The sequence below is a fragment of the Sorex araneus genome, chromosome 5 (assembly GCF_027595985.1).
Source record: "Sorex araneus isolate mSorAra2 chromosome 5, mSorAra2.pri, whole genome shotgun sequence".
NCBI classification, from domain to species: domain Eukaryota; kingdom Metazoa; phylum Chordata; class Mammalia; order Eulipotyphla; family Soricidae; genus Sorex; species Sorex araneus.
In genome coordinates this window covers 157,900,990-157,914,706 of record NC_073306.1, presented here as the reverse complement: position 1 = coordinate 157,914,706, position 13,717 = coordinate 157,900,990, and the positions used below count along the sequence as shown (strand labels likewise).

The following is a 13,717-nucleotide window of genomic DNA, read 5'->3' as shown; positions in this document are numbered from 1 at the left end:
GATCTACTAAGAAAACAGTTTATGTAGCCAAGAAAGAAAAAACAGACAAGAAAGCAAGTTTACTTCTAAGAAAAAGTTTGTTGTAAATTTTAGAAATTTTTCTAGATAAATTTAAGTATTTGAATAGAAGTTTCCAAATCTATCTTATTTATTATTATAACAATCATTAGCAGTGGTCTTCTATTATATTTGTTTGTTTTACGGACCTAAGTGAAAATAAGGAAAAGGAAATTTTTATGTATGTAGACATCATATATTCCAATTTCTTAATCACTGATCAGTGAGTGATTACAAAAGCAAGTTGAGGTTTCTCCGACGTGCATTTCCTTTCCAAAAACAAAGACTTCTCCAGGTGGTACTGCTGAGCTGTCATGTCTATTGATGTCCCTCTAGGCCATTGTTCTGAATGACCTTGGCATATTCCTTGGCAGAACTGTAAGGGACTCGAGGTCTAGCCGGATCTTCAAAGTCAACATGGAAGAAACCAAACCGGCAGCTATACCCTTCTGTCCACTCAAAGTTATCCAGAAGAGACCATGCACAATATACTTTGAGGTTGACTTTATCCAGTTGGATAGCTGCAATTATAAAAAGATAGGAAGAAAGAAGAAATAGGGTTATTTTTGTGAAAGGCTCTATGGAAACAGACAACATAATTGATGCCCAGGTTAGGGTTGATGTCTCCTGTAGGAAATCACAGTAGGAACAGAGGAAAGCCTCTCAACCTCCTTTTTTGGTTCTCTGCTTTAACTAAGAAGGGGCTTCACTCATGTACTGAAATTGTAGATTATAAAATTATTTCATGTGCTCATTTTAACATCCTATTTTCTTTACCCATTCATTTACTCATGACACACCTTTTCAATGCCTACTACTTTTCAGTCGTATGCATTCAGAGAGACACTCAGACACAGTGAGGGGGAAATAAAGACAGAGCCAAAAAAGAAAGGGAGAGGGAAAAGTTTCTTCCTAACACCTCAAATTATACTCAGTAAAGATAATGCCTAGCTTCGAGGCAAAATTTTCAGACAGTCCAGAAAACCATTGGTGAGCTGGAAGATGTTATCAAGACATGCTCAGAAAGTCTAACATCTCCTTTTCATCTCCATGTGGAATTGAAACATGACTTCTGATTCTGGAAATGGAATCTTCAAAATGAAAAGCATCAGCTTAGAGTTCTAAGTGACTATCCTAGACTGAGTAAGCACCAACATATGATGTTATTCTCCCAGCTACATTTGAACTCAGAATGATGCTCTTTAAGCACATATTCTCCTAAGATGGACAGATTCACAACACATATTCAATATATAATTTCATTTGTAGATGTGCCAAAGCACATACATGGACTCCATTGTAAGATTCCAAGCTATAGAGAATCATCTCAGTAATTTTCACTCATTTCCATTGCTTTAAATTTTAGTTTAACTTTTATTAGCATCTTTTTAATGGGTCTTTTTATTTTTAAAACAAGAATAAGTAAACACATGCAGAAGGTACATTCATATTCATTGTTTAGCATTAAAACTAAGCTATGGGACCAGGGAGAAAGCCCTGTGGACAGAGGTACAGGATTTTTATAAGCTTTCCCCATGTCTGATCCCTGTCACTGCATGGTCCCTAAAACACTTCAAGGCATTGACCTCAAGGCCTGAGAAACATCCATTGTTGGTTCAAACATGAACCCATCTGGTGCATATCACTGCTCGGTATCATCCATTTCCCAGGAGGAAACAAACCACAAGACATTTTTGCTCACTTACATGGAAATTTTCCCAAATAAGTTGGAGACAAATGAGAGAACATTTGCTAGGCAAAATAGAATGGTGACGAAGTCTTGGACTTTTAAATACAGATCTGAGATTGGCTAGGAGGAGCGGTACGGGAAGGAAGGGGTGAATGAGAAGTGCACTGCATCTATTTGCTCAAGCGGGCACCAGTAACGTCTCCGTTGTGAGACTTGTTGTTACTGTTTTTGGCATATGGAATACACCACGGGTAGCTTGCCAGACTCTGCCATGCGGGCAGGATACTCTCAATAGTTTGCCAGGCTGTCTGAGAGGGATGGAGGAATCAAACCCGGGTTGGCCACATGCAAGGCAAATACCCTACTCGCTGTGCTATCACTCCAGTCCAATGAGAAGTGACATCAGAGCATAGAGGAGAATCTTGGGCACTTTAGTGGTGGAGAAGGTGTAGCAGCTTTGTTCATCTAAACCATGAAAATTAATACTATTGTGCATTCATGTTATCTAAACAATAATAAATAAAAATTGATTAACATATATAATAAAACTCAATTTAATTGTCCTGGGAATTACTTTTAACCAAGATGACTTCTTGAGCTTCAGTAAAATCAATCCTTTAGGCTTTTGTTGTTGTTATTGGTATAAATCTATATATTTTTAAGGTCTCTTAAAAGCACCATACTGACATATTAAGTTGAATGTTTTGCTCACCAAATCATCTTTGACCTTTTTGACTATGGACATTCCACACATAAAAGGTTCTGACAGGTTAATTGATGCAGAACATCTCTACCTTTGTATGTGATACCCTGCAAAGTGCTTTGCTTAGGAAGTGCCTTCCTTATGAATGGCCTCAAGGCCAGATTAAACATTGGCTCTTTTGAAATAGAATGTGTTTACAAAGTGAAATATATACCATTCAACTACAGTCAGTTTTTCAGGAATTAAAACTTTTGTGAGGTATCTTTCTTCTACTTGTTCACATAATCATGCATCTCCCCTCCCTTCTGTCAACTGTCACCTACAAACTATGAATTTAAGAAAGATTTAATTTCTGGGAAGTATCTCTTTTTTTTTTTTATTTTCCCCCACTGCCCCACCGCCCTTGGGAAATATCTCTTTAAGAATTAAAGTGGGCAAAGCCAAATATTAGTCCAGAAAACAATTACCTCCTTCATTTGCCTGATAATTCAATCTGAGGACAGGTGAGAATCTGTGCATTTTCTTCCTCATTTGCAAAACTACAACCTGAAAAAGCAGGCTTGCCAGCTATAAAGCCAGGCAGTTTCTGAAAACACACCCTGTCCCACCGATCATGTACAAAAAGGATTGATTCACGTGCTAAGCCAGGGGATAAAAACCATGCCTTCCCTGCTTGGAAGGGAACAAAAAGGAAATCTTGACAATTTCATTGTTAACTGCCAGGAGTTCCGCAGCAGGTACTAAACTGCCTGAGTGACACTAGTGGATGTCTTTGCACTTTCATTGCAAGAACATTCAAGTAGAGAATTTCCTAGTTTGCTGAAGAACTAGCCTGCTGGAATCATTTGCACTGTGCCACCACTGAAAAAAATTACAAAACTATGCTAGAAATAGCATGCCTCTCCTCTTGTGGTCCCCTCCAGAGCAGAAACCATCACCACACATTTTGTCAAGATGTACAAGATCCCAAGCCTTAAAGGGGGGAGGACACTTAGAGAAGTCCACTTTCCTTTTTTGTTTTTTAACTAGTGTTAAAGTCAAAGTAAGCACTGTATGACAGGAACTGTGTGTGAGTACTACACTGTCACATATCACAGTCAGAGTTTGGGACTCAGTGGCTAATGAGCAAGATTCTCACCTCAGAGCCAAATAGGTCAACAAGAAATGTAGAAGGAGAAAAGTCTCTGAGTCCTATAGACGTTAAACCCTTTGTCAGGTTGTGCTCGCTAGAAGAATCCCATGCCAGTGCTTTATTCCACATACACACCCACATCCACTCATTCACACACACGTGCACGCACTGCCCAATGTTAGCCAAACAATGTCTGCAAGACCTCCCTCACACCTGACACAAACTACAAGTTGGTGGACTTCTCCAAACCATTCTCACGTTCAGTTATCTAAAGAGAAAATTATGGCTCCGATCACTCCCCGCCAGAGGTCTGGGGCTCTGAAGCCCCCAGACCAGCCTCGCATCTCTCAGTCACCTGGTGGCGGCCCTGACCCCTCCCTCTTCTCCAGGTAATCGGGATTTTTCTTCTGAGACCCCGCCAGTGTCGAGGAACTCTCCGATCGCCACTCGCTTGTGGTCTGGGGCTTGAAGCCCCCAGACCCACCTGGAGCCTCTCAGTCACCTCGCCACCCGCCCTGATCCCCCTCCTCCTCTTGCTCAGGCTGTTAGGGGCGGGTTCTCACGTCAGGGGGCGTGTCCTCAAAAGGGAGCTTGTCCTCCATCTGGAGCAGCGCAGTTTTTTCTCCCATTCTATGCAATGTGCTTTGGCCACAATCGATACAATCTATTCCTCTGAAGAATACCCTGGTCATCTTAGTCACTATATGTTAATAGTCAACTAGCCTATCCTATCCTAATTTCACAAAAACTGTCAGTGAACACATCAAGCTGCACATAAACTCCTTTGTAAAAAGATCATAGTCCCACGTCTTCAATTGAGGCCCCTCTCAAGCTAAGGAGAGCGCCTGACAGTAAAGCCCATAACAACATGAAGAAACAGCGAAAATCCCCACCACCAGGAGAGATGGAAGAAAGGATCTCAGTAACCTCAGAACGACTTCCCAGAAATACAACCTCCTCTTGGATAAAGAATTCAGAGAGGAAATCGTGAAGATGGTTGACGAACTCAAGGCAACTATGGAACAAACATCCAATGAATTAAGGGAGGATATGGACGCAGCATTGGAACGGTCCCCTAAGATAATCCAGGAAGAAATGAGAGCAGAAATTTCAAAGCTACGAACAGAAGTCACACAATTAAAAGAATCAGTAGATGAAATAAAAAACTCAGTAGGAGCCCTTAACAGTAGAATGACTACAGCCAAAGACAGAATCAGTGATCTTGAAGACGAGCTGCAGAAAGCATATAGGCAACAACAAATAATGGAAAAAGACCTCAAAATGGCTCTAGAGAGAATTAGAGTCCTAGGGGATGACCTCCAGAGAAACAACATGAGAATCATTGGAGTACCAGAACCACAGGTAACCAATCCCAATGAAAAAACACAATTAAAGACATCATTGCTAAGAAAATCCCAGAGCTAGAGAATGCAGTCATCCAGATCCAAGGAGTCCAAAGGGAGCCAGATAAAAGGGACCCAAATAAAAAATCCTCAAGGCATATCATAGTCAGAATGATGGATGCCGTGGGTAGAGACACAATACTGCAAGCAGCAAGATCAAAGAAGGAGATCATATACAAAGGAGCACCCCTTAGATTCACAGCAGACCTATCAGAAGAAACCCTCTAAGCCCGAAGACAATGGTGGGATATAGTGAAAAAACTCAATGAAATGAATGCCTCACCAAGAATACTTTACCCGGCTAAACTCTCAATTAAATTTGAAGGAACCATACACTATTTCACGGACAAGCAACAGCTCAGGAACTTCATAGACTCAAGACCAAACTTAAAAGAAGGACTCAAAGGGTTACTATAAGACAAAGAAAAAACCTACAAGAACAACAAACCCTACAGAAAAATGGCACAAAATCCCATGACAATAATTTCTCTTCATGTTAACGGTCTAAATGCACCAATCAAGAGGCACAAAGTGGCAAAATGGATTAAGAAACTAAACCCAACTTTCTGCTACCTACAAGAAACACATCTGAATAGTCAGAACAAACACAGACTCAAAATCAAAGGATGGAAAACAATCCTGCAAGCAAGCAACTCCCTTAAAAAAGCGGGGGTGGCCATACTAGTATTTGAAAACATAGATTTCAGGCTGAAAAAGATGAGAAGGGACAGCGAAGGTCATTTTCTATTCATCAAGGGATATGTACAGCAGGAAGAAAACAAACTCTTAAACGTATACACACCTAATGAATGACCAGCTAAATACTTAAAAGAACTCCTAACAGAATTTAAGGAGACATAACTAGCACCATGATAGTAGTTGGAGACTTCAACACTGCTTTATCACTTTTTGATAGATCAACAAGAACAACACCCAGAAAGGAAACAATGGCTCTGAAGAAAGAAATGGAGGAGACAGTGATAATAGGCCTATACAGGGCTATACACCTCCAAAATAAAGAATACACATTCTTTTCCAGCGCACATGGAACATTTTCCAAAAGAGACCACGTTCTGGTCACAAATTATACCTTAATATAATCGGGAAGATAGAAATTGCATCAACTATCCTTTCAGACCATGATGCACTGAAGATGGAAGTTAATCACACACAGACACGGAGAACCAAATCAAACACTTGGAAATTAAACAACTCCCTGTTGAGCAATGAGTGGGTCATGCAGGAAATCAAGGAAGAAATCAAGAGATACCTCGAAATAAATGAGAATGAAGACACAAGCTACCAGAACCAATGGGATGCAGCTAAAGCTGTGTTAAGGAGAAAATTTATAGCTCTGCAAGCTTTCCTCAGAAAGGAAGAAAGGGCCTATATAGATAGTTTGACTTCGCAGCTCAAGATCTTAGAAGAGGACCAGCTAAAGGAACCCAAACCAGATCGAAGGAAAGAAATAATAAAGCTTAGAGCAGAAATTAATGATATGGAAACCCGAAAAACAATCCGAAAGATCAATGAAACAAAGAGCTGGTTCTTCGAGAAAATAAATAAGGTTGATAAACCACTAGAAAGACTCACAAAGAAAGAGAGAGAGAAAACCTAATAAACCTAATTAGAAATGAAAATGGGGACATCACAACACAAACCAAGGAGATTCAAAAGATCTTCAGAGACTACTTTGAAAGTCTGTATGCCACAAAACAAGAGAACCTAAAAGAAATGGACGAATTCCTTGATTCCTACAATCACCCAAGACTGAACCAAGAAGACTTGAAATACCTGAATAGGCCCATAAATATGAAGGAAATTGAAACTGTAATCAAAAGTCTCCCCAAAAACAAAAGCCCAGGTCCAGACGGATTCACTAGCGAATTCTTCTAAACATTTAAAGACTTCTTGCCAGTTCTCTTCAAGCTTTTCCAGGAAATTGAAAAGACAGGAACCCTCCTGAACAGTTTCTATGAGGCACATATCTCCCTAATACCAAAAGCAAACAAAGACACCACTAACAAAGAAATCTATAGACCAATATCCCTGATGAACACTGATGCGAAGATTCTCAACAAAATACTAGCAAATAGAATCCAACAATTCATCAAAAAGATCATACACCATGACCAAGTGGGATTCATCCCAGGGATGCAAGGATGGTTTAATATTGGGAAATCAATCCATCATATCAACAAAAATAAAGATAAAAACCATATGATCATATCAATAGATGCAGAGAAAGCATTTGACAAGATCCAACATCTGTTCATGATAAAAACTCTCATCAAAATGGGTTTTGGAGGAACTTTCCTCAAAATAGTCAAAGCATCTACCACGAACCTATGGCAAGCATTATCATCAATGGGGAAAATCTAAGGGCTTTCCTCTAAGATCAGGCACAAGACAAGGATGCCCACTCCCCCACTTCTCTTTAATATAGTACTGGAAGTACTAGCAATAGCCATTAGGCAAGAAAAATATATTCAGGGCATTCTGATAGGAAAGGAAGAAATCGAGCTTTCACTATTCGCAGACGATATGATACTATATCTAGAGAAGCCTAAAAGCTCTAGTAAGGAACTCTTAGAAACAATTGACCTGTACAGTAAAGTTGCAGGCTATAAAATCAATACCCAAAAATCCATGGCCTTCCTATATGCAAACAATGAGTCAGAGGAAAGGGACATGAAAAAAGCAATCCTGTTCTCAATCGTGCCCCAGAAAATCAAATACCTTGGAATCAGCTTAACTAAAGAAGTAGAGGACCTCTACAAATAAAACTATGAAACGCTACTCCATGAAATAAAAGAAGACACTAGGAAATGGAAACATATCCCCTGCTCATGGATAGGGAGAATCAACATTGTCAAAGCAATATACAGATTTAACGCGATCCCTATAAGGATACCCATGTCATTCTTCAAAGAAATGGATCAAGCAATCCAGAAATTCATATGGAACAATAAACCCCCACGGATAGCTAAAACAAGTCTTGGGGAAAAAATGATGGGAGTCATCACCCTCCCCAACCTTAAACTTTTCTACAAAGCGGTAACAATTAAAACAGCATGGTACTGGAACAAAGGCAGAGCCGCAGACCAATGGAACAGAGCGGAATATCCCTATACACACCCCAAATGTATGATCACTTAATATTTGATAAGGGGGCAAGAAATGTGAAGTGGACCAAGGAAAGCCTCTTCAACAAATGGTGCTGGCATAACTGGACAACCACATGCAAAAGAATGGACTGAGACCTTGACCTGACGCCATGCACAAAAATCAGATCAAAATGGATTAAAGACCTCAACCTCAGACCACAATCCATAAGGTACATTGAAGACAAGGTCAGCAAAATCCTTCACGATATTGAAGATAAAGGTATCTTCAAAGAGGACGGACACGGAACTAAGCTATGAAGTAGAAACAGAGATAAACAAATGGGACTATATTAAACTAAAAAGCTTCTCCACTGCAAAAGACACAGTGACCAGAATACAAAGGCAATCTACAGAATGGGAAAGAATATTCACCCAATACGCATCCGATAAATGGTTGATATCAAGGGTATACAAAGCACTGGTTGAACTCTACAAGAAGAAAACATCCAACCCCATCAGGAAATGGGCCGAAGAAATGAACAGAAACTTTTCTAAGGAAGAGATACGAATGGCCAAAAGGCACATGAAAAAATGCTCTGCATCACTAATCATCAGGGAGATGCAGATCAAAACAACCACGAGATACCACCTCACACCACAGAAAATGGCACACATCCAAAAGAATAAAAGCAACCGCTGTTGGAGATGATGTGGGGAGAAAGGGACCCTTCTACACTGCTGGTGGGAATGCTTACTGTTCCAGCCCCTTTGGAGAACTGTGTAAAACACAAAAATAAAAAGAAAGAGCGCGGGCGAGGGAAAGAGCGCCTCACCGCACCGAGCCAGGCACAGGGCCTAGGGCAGCTGCTGTCTCTCCCGCCACCCGAGTTCAGTAGTCTCTGGCCGCTTCCCCTACCCCGGGGAGGTTGACGGCGATGACGAGGCAGGTTAAGGAAGGAACAGAGCCAAGATAGTTGGTCTCACTCGCAGTTTATTCCAATCTCCCTCTATACACTCTCCTCTGGAACTCTCTTCCTGCTTCTTTCTTCCCCATGCTCCTTCATTCTCTCCCTCTCCTACTTCATTCTCTCTCCTGATTCCACTCGACTCCCCCAACCCCCTCATACAGCTACCTTAAATCTCCCGCGTCCGCCCCAGATGCAGAGATGCAGTAGGGGGGGGGGGGTGGGGGGGGGCTTAAGACACAGGCGGGGGCTTATGAGTAGTTGTCCTTACAATCTATAGGGGGTAAAGTTCTATCCCTTTCACTAGGACAGAATCTCTCTCAGCGGGACATAGCCCAAGAGCTCTCAGCGGGACATCAGCCCAAGAGCGGAATTCCATGGGTATGTTTCTCCTCTCTTTGTCCGACTAACGTATAAGTATTCATATTATAAATCATTTTGTAAGGACATAGCAAGAGACACATTAAGCTTATAGAATTGCTCTCCAGGGGTCACCTTGATCTCAGACTACAGCGCTCAGGCCAGATTAGTCTTTCCTAGACCTAGCAGGGCCCTGTCTTGTCGTTGCTTTTGAATCATGACATGACACCCCATGACCAAGCTCTTAACATATAGTTAAGTATTAGGCGCTTTGGCCAGGCCCATCTCGATGCCAGGGTAGCACATAACTCACCGCTTGCCCTGGGTCCATCTCGTCCCCCGTTGGGACTCTGCTTTTGAGGGTGCTAGGAAGTAGTGCCAGCTGAGGCTTAAGTCAAGAAAGCAGATGCCCGGGTATGAATAATATTTGAAGCCAATTAAATCCCATGTTACCAAAGCATATTAATAAATGTCTTTCTTTGTCCATACAAAAAGGATATTGTTTTAAGGTAAACTATTCAAAAGACATAAGAGAGGAGGAAGACAATATTAACTTAAAGACAATATTAACTTACACTGTCCTAGCAAGGTCTGACCTTACAAATTAGGAGTTTGATTAGAGGAAGAGCAGATAAACTTGTAGAAGTGTTTACAGATAAACAAAGGAATGGGAGTGACTCGGGAGCACTTTGATGGGTGTGACTGATAAACCTAAGCTCCTTGTGGCAAGGGGAGCAGGACAAACCAATGATATCCAACAGAGAACAATATGGACACTTCTCAAAAAATTAGAAATTGAGCTTCCATTTGATTCAGCAATACCACTTCTGGGAATATATCCTGGAGAAACAAAAAGTATAGTCGAAATGACATCTGCACGTATATATTAATTGCAGCACTGTTTACAATAGCCAGAATCTGGAAAAAAACCCCAGTGCCCGAGAACAGATGACTGGTTAAAGAAACTTTGGTACATCTATACAATGGAATACTATGCAGCTGTTAGAAAGGATGAAGTCATGAACTTTGCATATAAGTGGATCAACATAGAAAGTACCATGCTAAGTGAAATGAGCCAGAAAGAGAGGGACAGACATAGAAAGATTGCACTCATCTGTGGAATATAGAACAGAGTAGGAGACTAATACCCAAGAATTGTAGTATATAATACCAGGAGGTTGGCTCCATAGCTTGAAAGCTGGCCACACATGCTGGGGGAAAGTCATCACAGATAGAGAAGGGAACACCAAGTAATGTGTACTTGGAGATCCTGTGTGGGAAGGGAGATGTGTGCTGAAAGTAGACTAGAGACTGAACAGGGATGACCACTCATTACCCCTATTACAAACCACAACACCCGAAAGAAAAGAGAGATTTCAAATTGTAATTCCCCACCACAGAGGCGGGGTGGGGTCGGGGGGATGGGATTTGGGGGATGGGAGGGATACTGGGTTCATAAGTGGTGGAGAATGGATACTTGAGAGGGATGGGCTCTCAAACATTGCATGAGGGAAAAACAAGCACGAAAATATGTGAATCTGTAACTGTACCCTCACTGTGACTCACTAATTAAAAAATAAATAAATTTATAAAAAATAAAGAGAAAATTATGGAATTCGCTATTTGCTGTTCTATTCACAGTGGCTATTTTATTAGTCTGCACCGACAGCAGAATATGGTGAATTCCACACAGACACAAACCTTCCACTGGACTTGCCTCTAGGAATCAGGATAACTGGATAACTCATCCTCCATGGAACCTTCACAATCAAAGAAGCTCACCTGAGCTCACTATCAGAGGATTTTTCTTTTTTTTGCATCTCATTATATTGACCTATTGGGCTGGAGTGACAGCACAGCAGGTAGGGCATTTGCCTTTGTGCGGCCGATCTGGGTTGGATTCCTCCGTCCTCTCAGAGAGCCCGGCAAGCTACAGAGAGTATTCTGCCTACACAGCAGTGCCTGGCAAGCTACCAGTGGCATATTCTATATGCCAAAAATAGTAACAATAAGTCTCATGATGGAGACGTTACTGGTGACCGCTTGAGCAAATCGATGAATAATGGGACAACAGTGCTACAGTGTTACATTATATTGACCTAAGTGATTGATGGCCTAGGTAGGTGAGTTTAGTGATGGGGCCAAGTAATGCAAGTAGTCCAAAGTCCCCATCATTATGCACAGGGTTGGTATCTTAGTCAGTAATTAATCTCCACACTAAGAAACAAAAATAAAATTACTATCAGTTTTATTTCTCCTCCAGAAGCAGAGGGAAAATGCCAAAACACCCGTTCTTTGTACAAGTCCAAATTCTTTACTATTATAAGCACTTATGTGCACATGTGCACTCACACATACTCATGAGAGCAACTATTTTAGAAGCTTATTATTTTGTAGCACTAGGCAGAATCTTCTCAAATTACTGATTTATAAACGGCTGTTATTTGCCTGTGTTTCTCACATCACAAAAGGCTAGAACATAGATGAACTTTGTGGCCAAGATTGAGTAGGGTACATAAGATATCCATGAATGTCACATGACCATCAGGCTATCAACTGTCACTGTCATCCCATTGCTCATCGATTTGTTCGAGCGGGCACCAGTAACGTCTCATTGAGAGACTTACTGTTGCTGTTTTATATGAGCTGGAGCACAGCGGTTGGGCATTCTCCTTTCACGCGGCCGGCCAGAGTTTGATTCCTCTGCCCCTCTCGGAGAGCCCAGTAAGCTACCCGTGCGTATTGGATATGCCAAAAACCAGGCTATCAAATATACCAGTAATCTGCAGTCATGATAAGAAACAGTGGAAAGCTTCAAGACACTATACAAGGCAGCAAAAAAAGTGAGCTAGATAAAGGAATGAGCAAGAAAAAAAATAAAACCCACAGAACTCCTGTGTTCCATAATGGCAGACTATATTACTTGTGCAAACTGTCTTAATATAAATAAGTAGGCATTCTAGATAAAAATTTAAAAGCAAATCTTCAAAGTAATGAAAAACTCGTATTATTGCAAAATATCACCAGGCCAAATCGTGCAGTGGAAATTGAGAAGTGGAAATTGGTAGGCATGCAGCTTCTTTTACCTAATAAGAAATATTTGTTATTTTTTGGGAGTGAGGATAGGTATCAAATTACAGAGCTGTACTGGGTGGAAAATCTACTGTGAGGTACCACACAGATAAATAACCTTCCAAAAGATTAAACCCTGCAGAGAAATGCGAGCCAGACAAAAGACAGTAATTGAAATGGTTTAAGCCACCTATTATTGGTTAAAAAAATATGAAGTCTGGATCTTGGATCGAAGTAACTCCAAGTTCCTATAAGATACTCATTAAAGTTCTTTTTAGAGGTAAGCATCTATTTTCTAATTTTTTAAATTATTACAAAATGTTAGGTACAGTCATCAGTATGTGATAAAAAAAATAACCAAACATTGACACATGATTACAATTGCTTAAAAGCAATTGTAAGTGAAGTTCGGGATCTCAAAGTGAGTTTATCTTGGATAACAATGAGTCTAAAACCCAATACAAATACTGTTAAGAGAGAAGGGGAGGTCACATACGCAGGATATGAAATCAGAATGATATGATGGGTCTAAAAACCAAGAAATGGCAAGGGGGCCACCAAAGCTGGTATGAATCACAAAACAGATTCTCCTTAGAAACTCAAAAGGAAACTAATCTTATTGACATCTTAATTTCAGACCTCTGGCCTCTGGAGCTGTAACGAAAATAAGTTATGCTATTTTCAGCCACCAAATTTGTACTAGTGTATAAAAGCAACACCTGAAACAAATGTGTCATTCTCTGTCATAGCCCATGGTCAACCTGGTTCCAAAACTCAACCAACTCTTCTGACTTTGTAAATGCATGTTGGATTCTTTCTCAAGGACTGGAAAAGATGGTGAGATTCCTCAGGACAAAGCAGATTTTCTGGCCATTACCTCTATACTCACTTTGAAAATGTTTTTCTTTACATTTTGTTACTATATACTAGAACACATCAATTAGAGGATAATTTCAGCTGCAAACATTTCTGCAAGAAAGCTGGTAGATTGGCAGTTTTCTCCATTCTTCAGGAAAAATTAATTTAATTCAAAACTATTGGAGGGACTGGAGTGATAGCATAGTGGGTAGGGCATTTGCCTTGCATGCGGCTGACCCGGGTTCAGTTCTCAGCATCCCATATGGTCCCCCGAGCACCGCCAGGGGAAATTCCAGAGTGCATGAGCCAGGAGTAACCCCTGTGCATCGCCAGGTGTGACCCAAAAAAGACAAACAAACTATTGGAAAAA

The 13,717-nt window shown here is 40.7% G+C and overlaps 1 protein-coding gene across 1 annotated transcript in view; it reads right to left on the bottom strand.

Moving 5' to 3' along the window:
• Positions 1-375: 375 nt before the first annotated feature.
• Positions 376-13,717, bottom strand: part of LOC101537579 (cytosolic beta-glucosidase) — a 109,997-nt gene continuing 96,655 nt past the window's right edge. The window contains exon 5 of the mRNA XM_004616552.2: positions 376-578. Coding sequence (XP_004616609.2) covers positions 376-578 — 203 coding nt within the window. The remainder of the gene's footprint in view (positions 579-13,717) is intronic.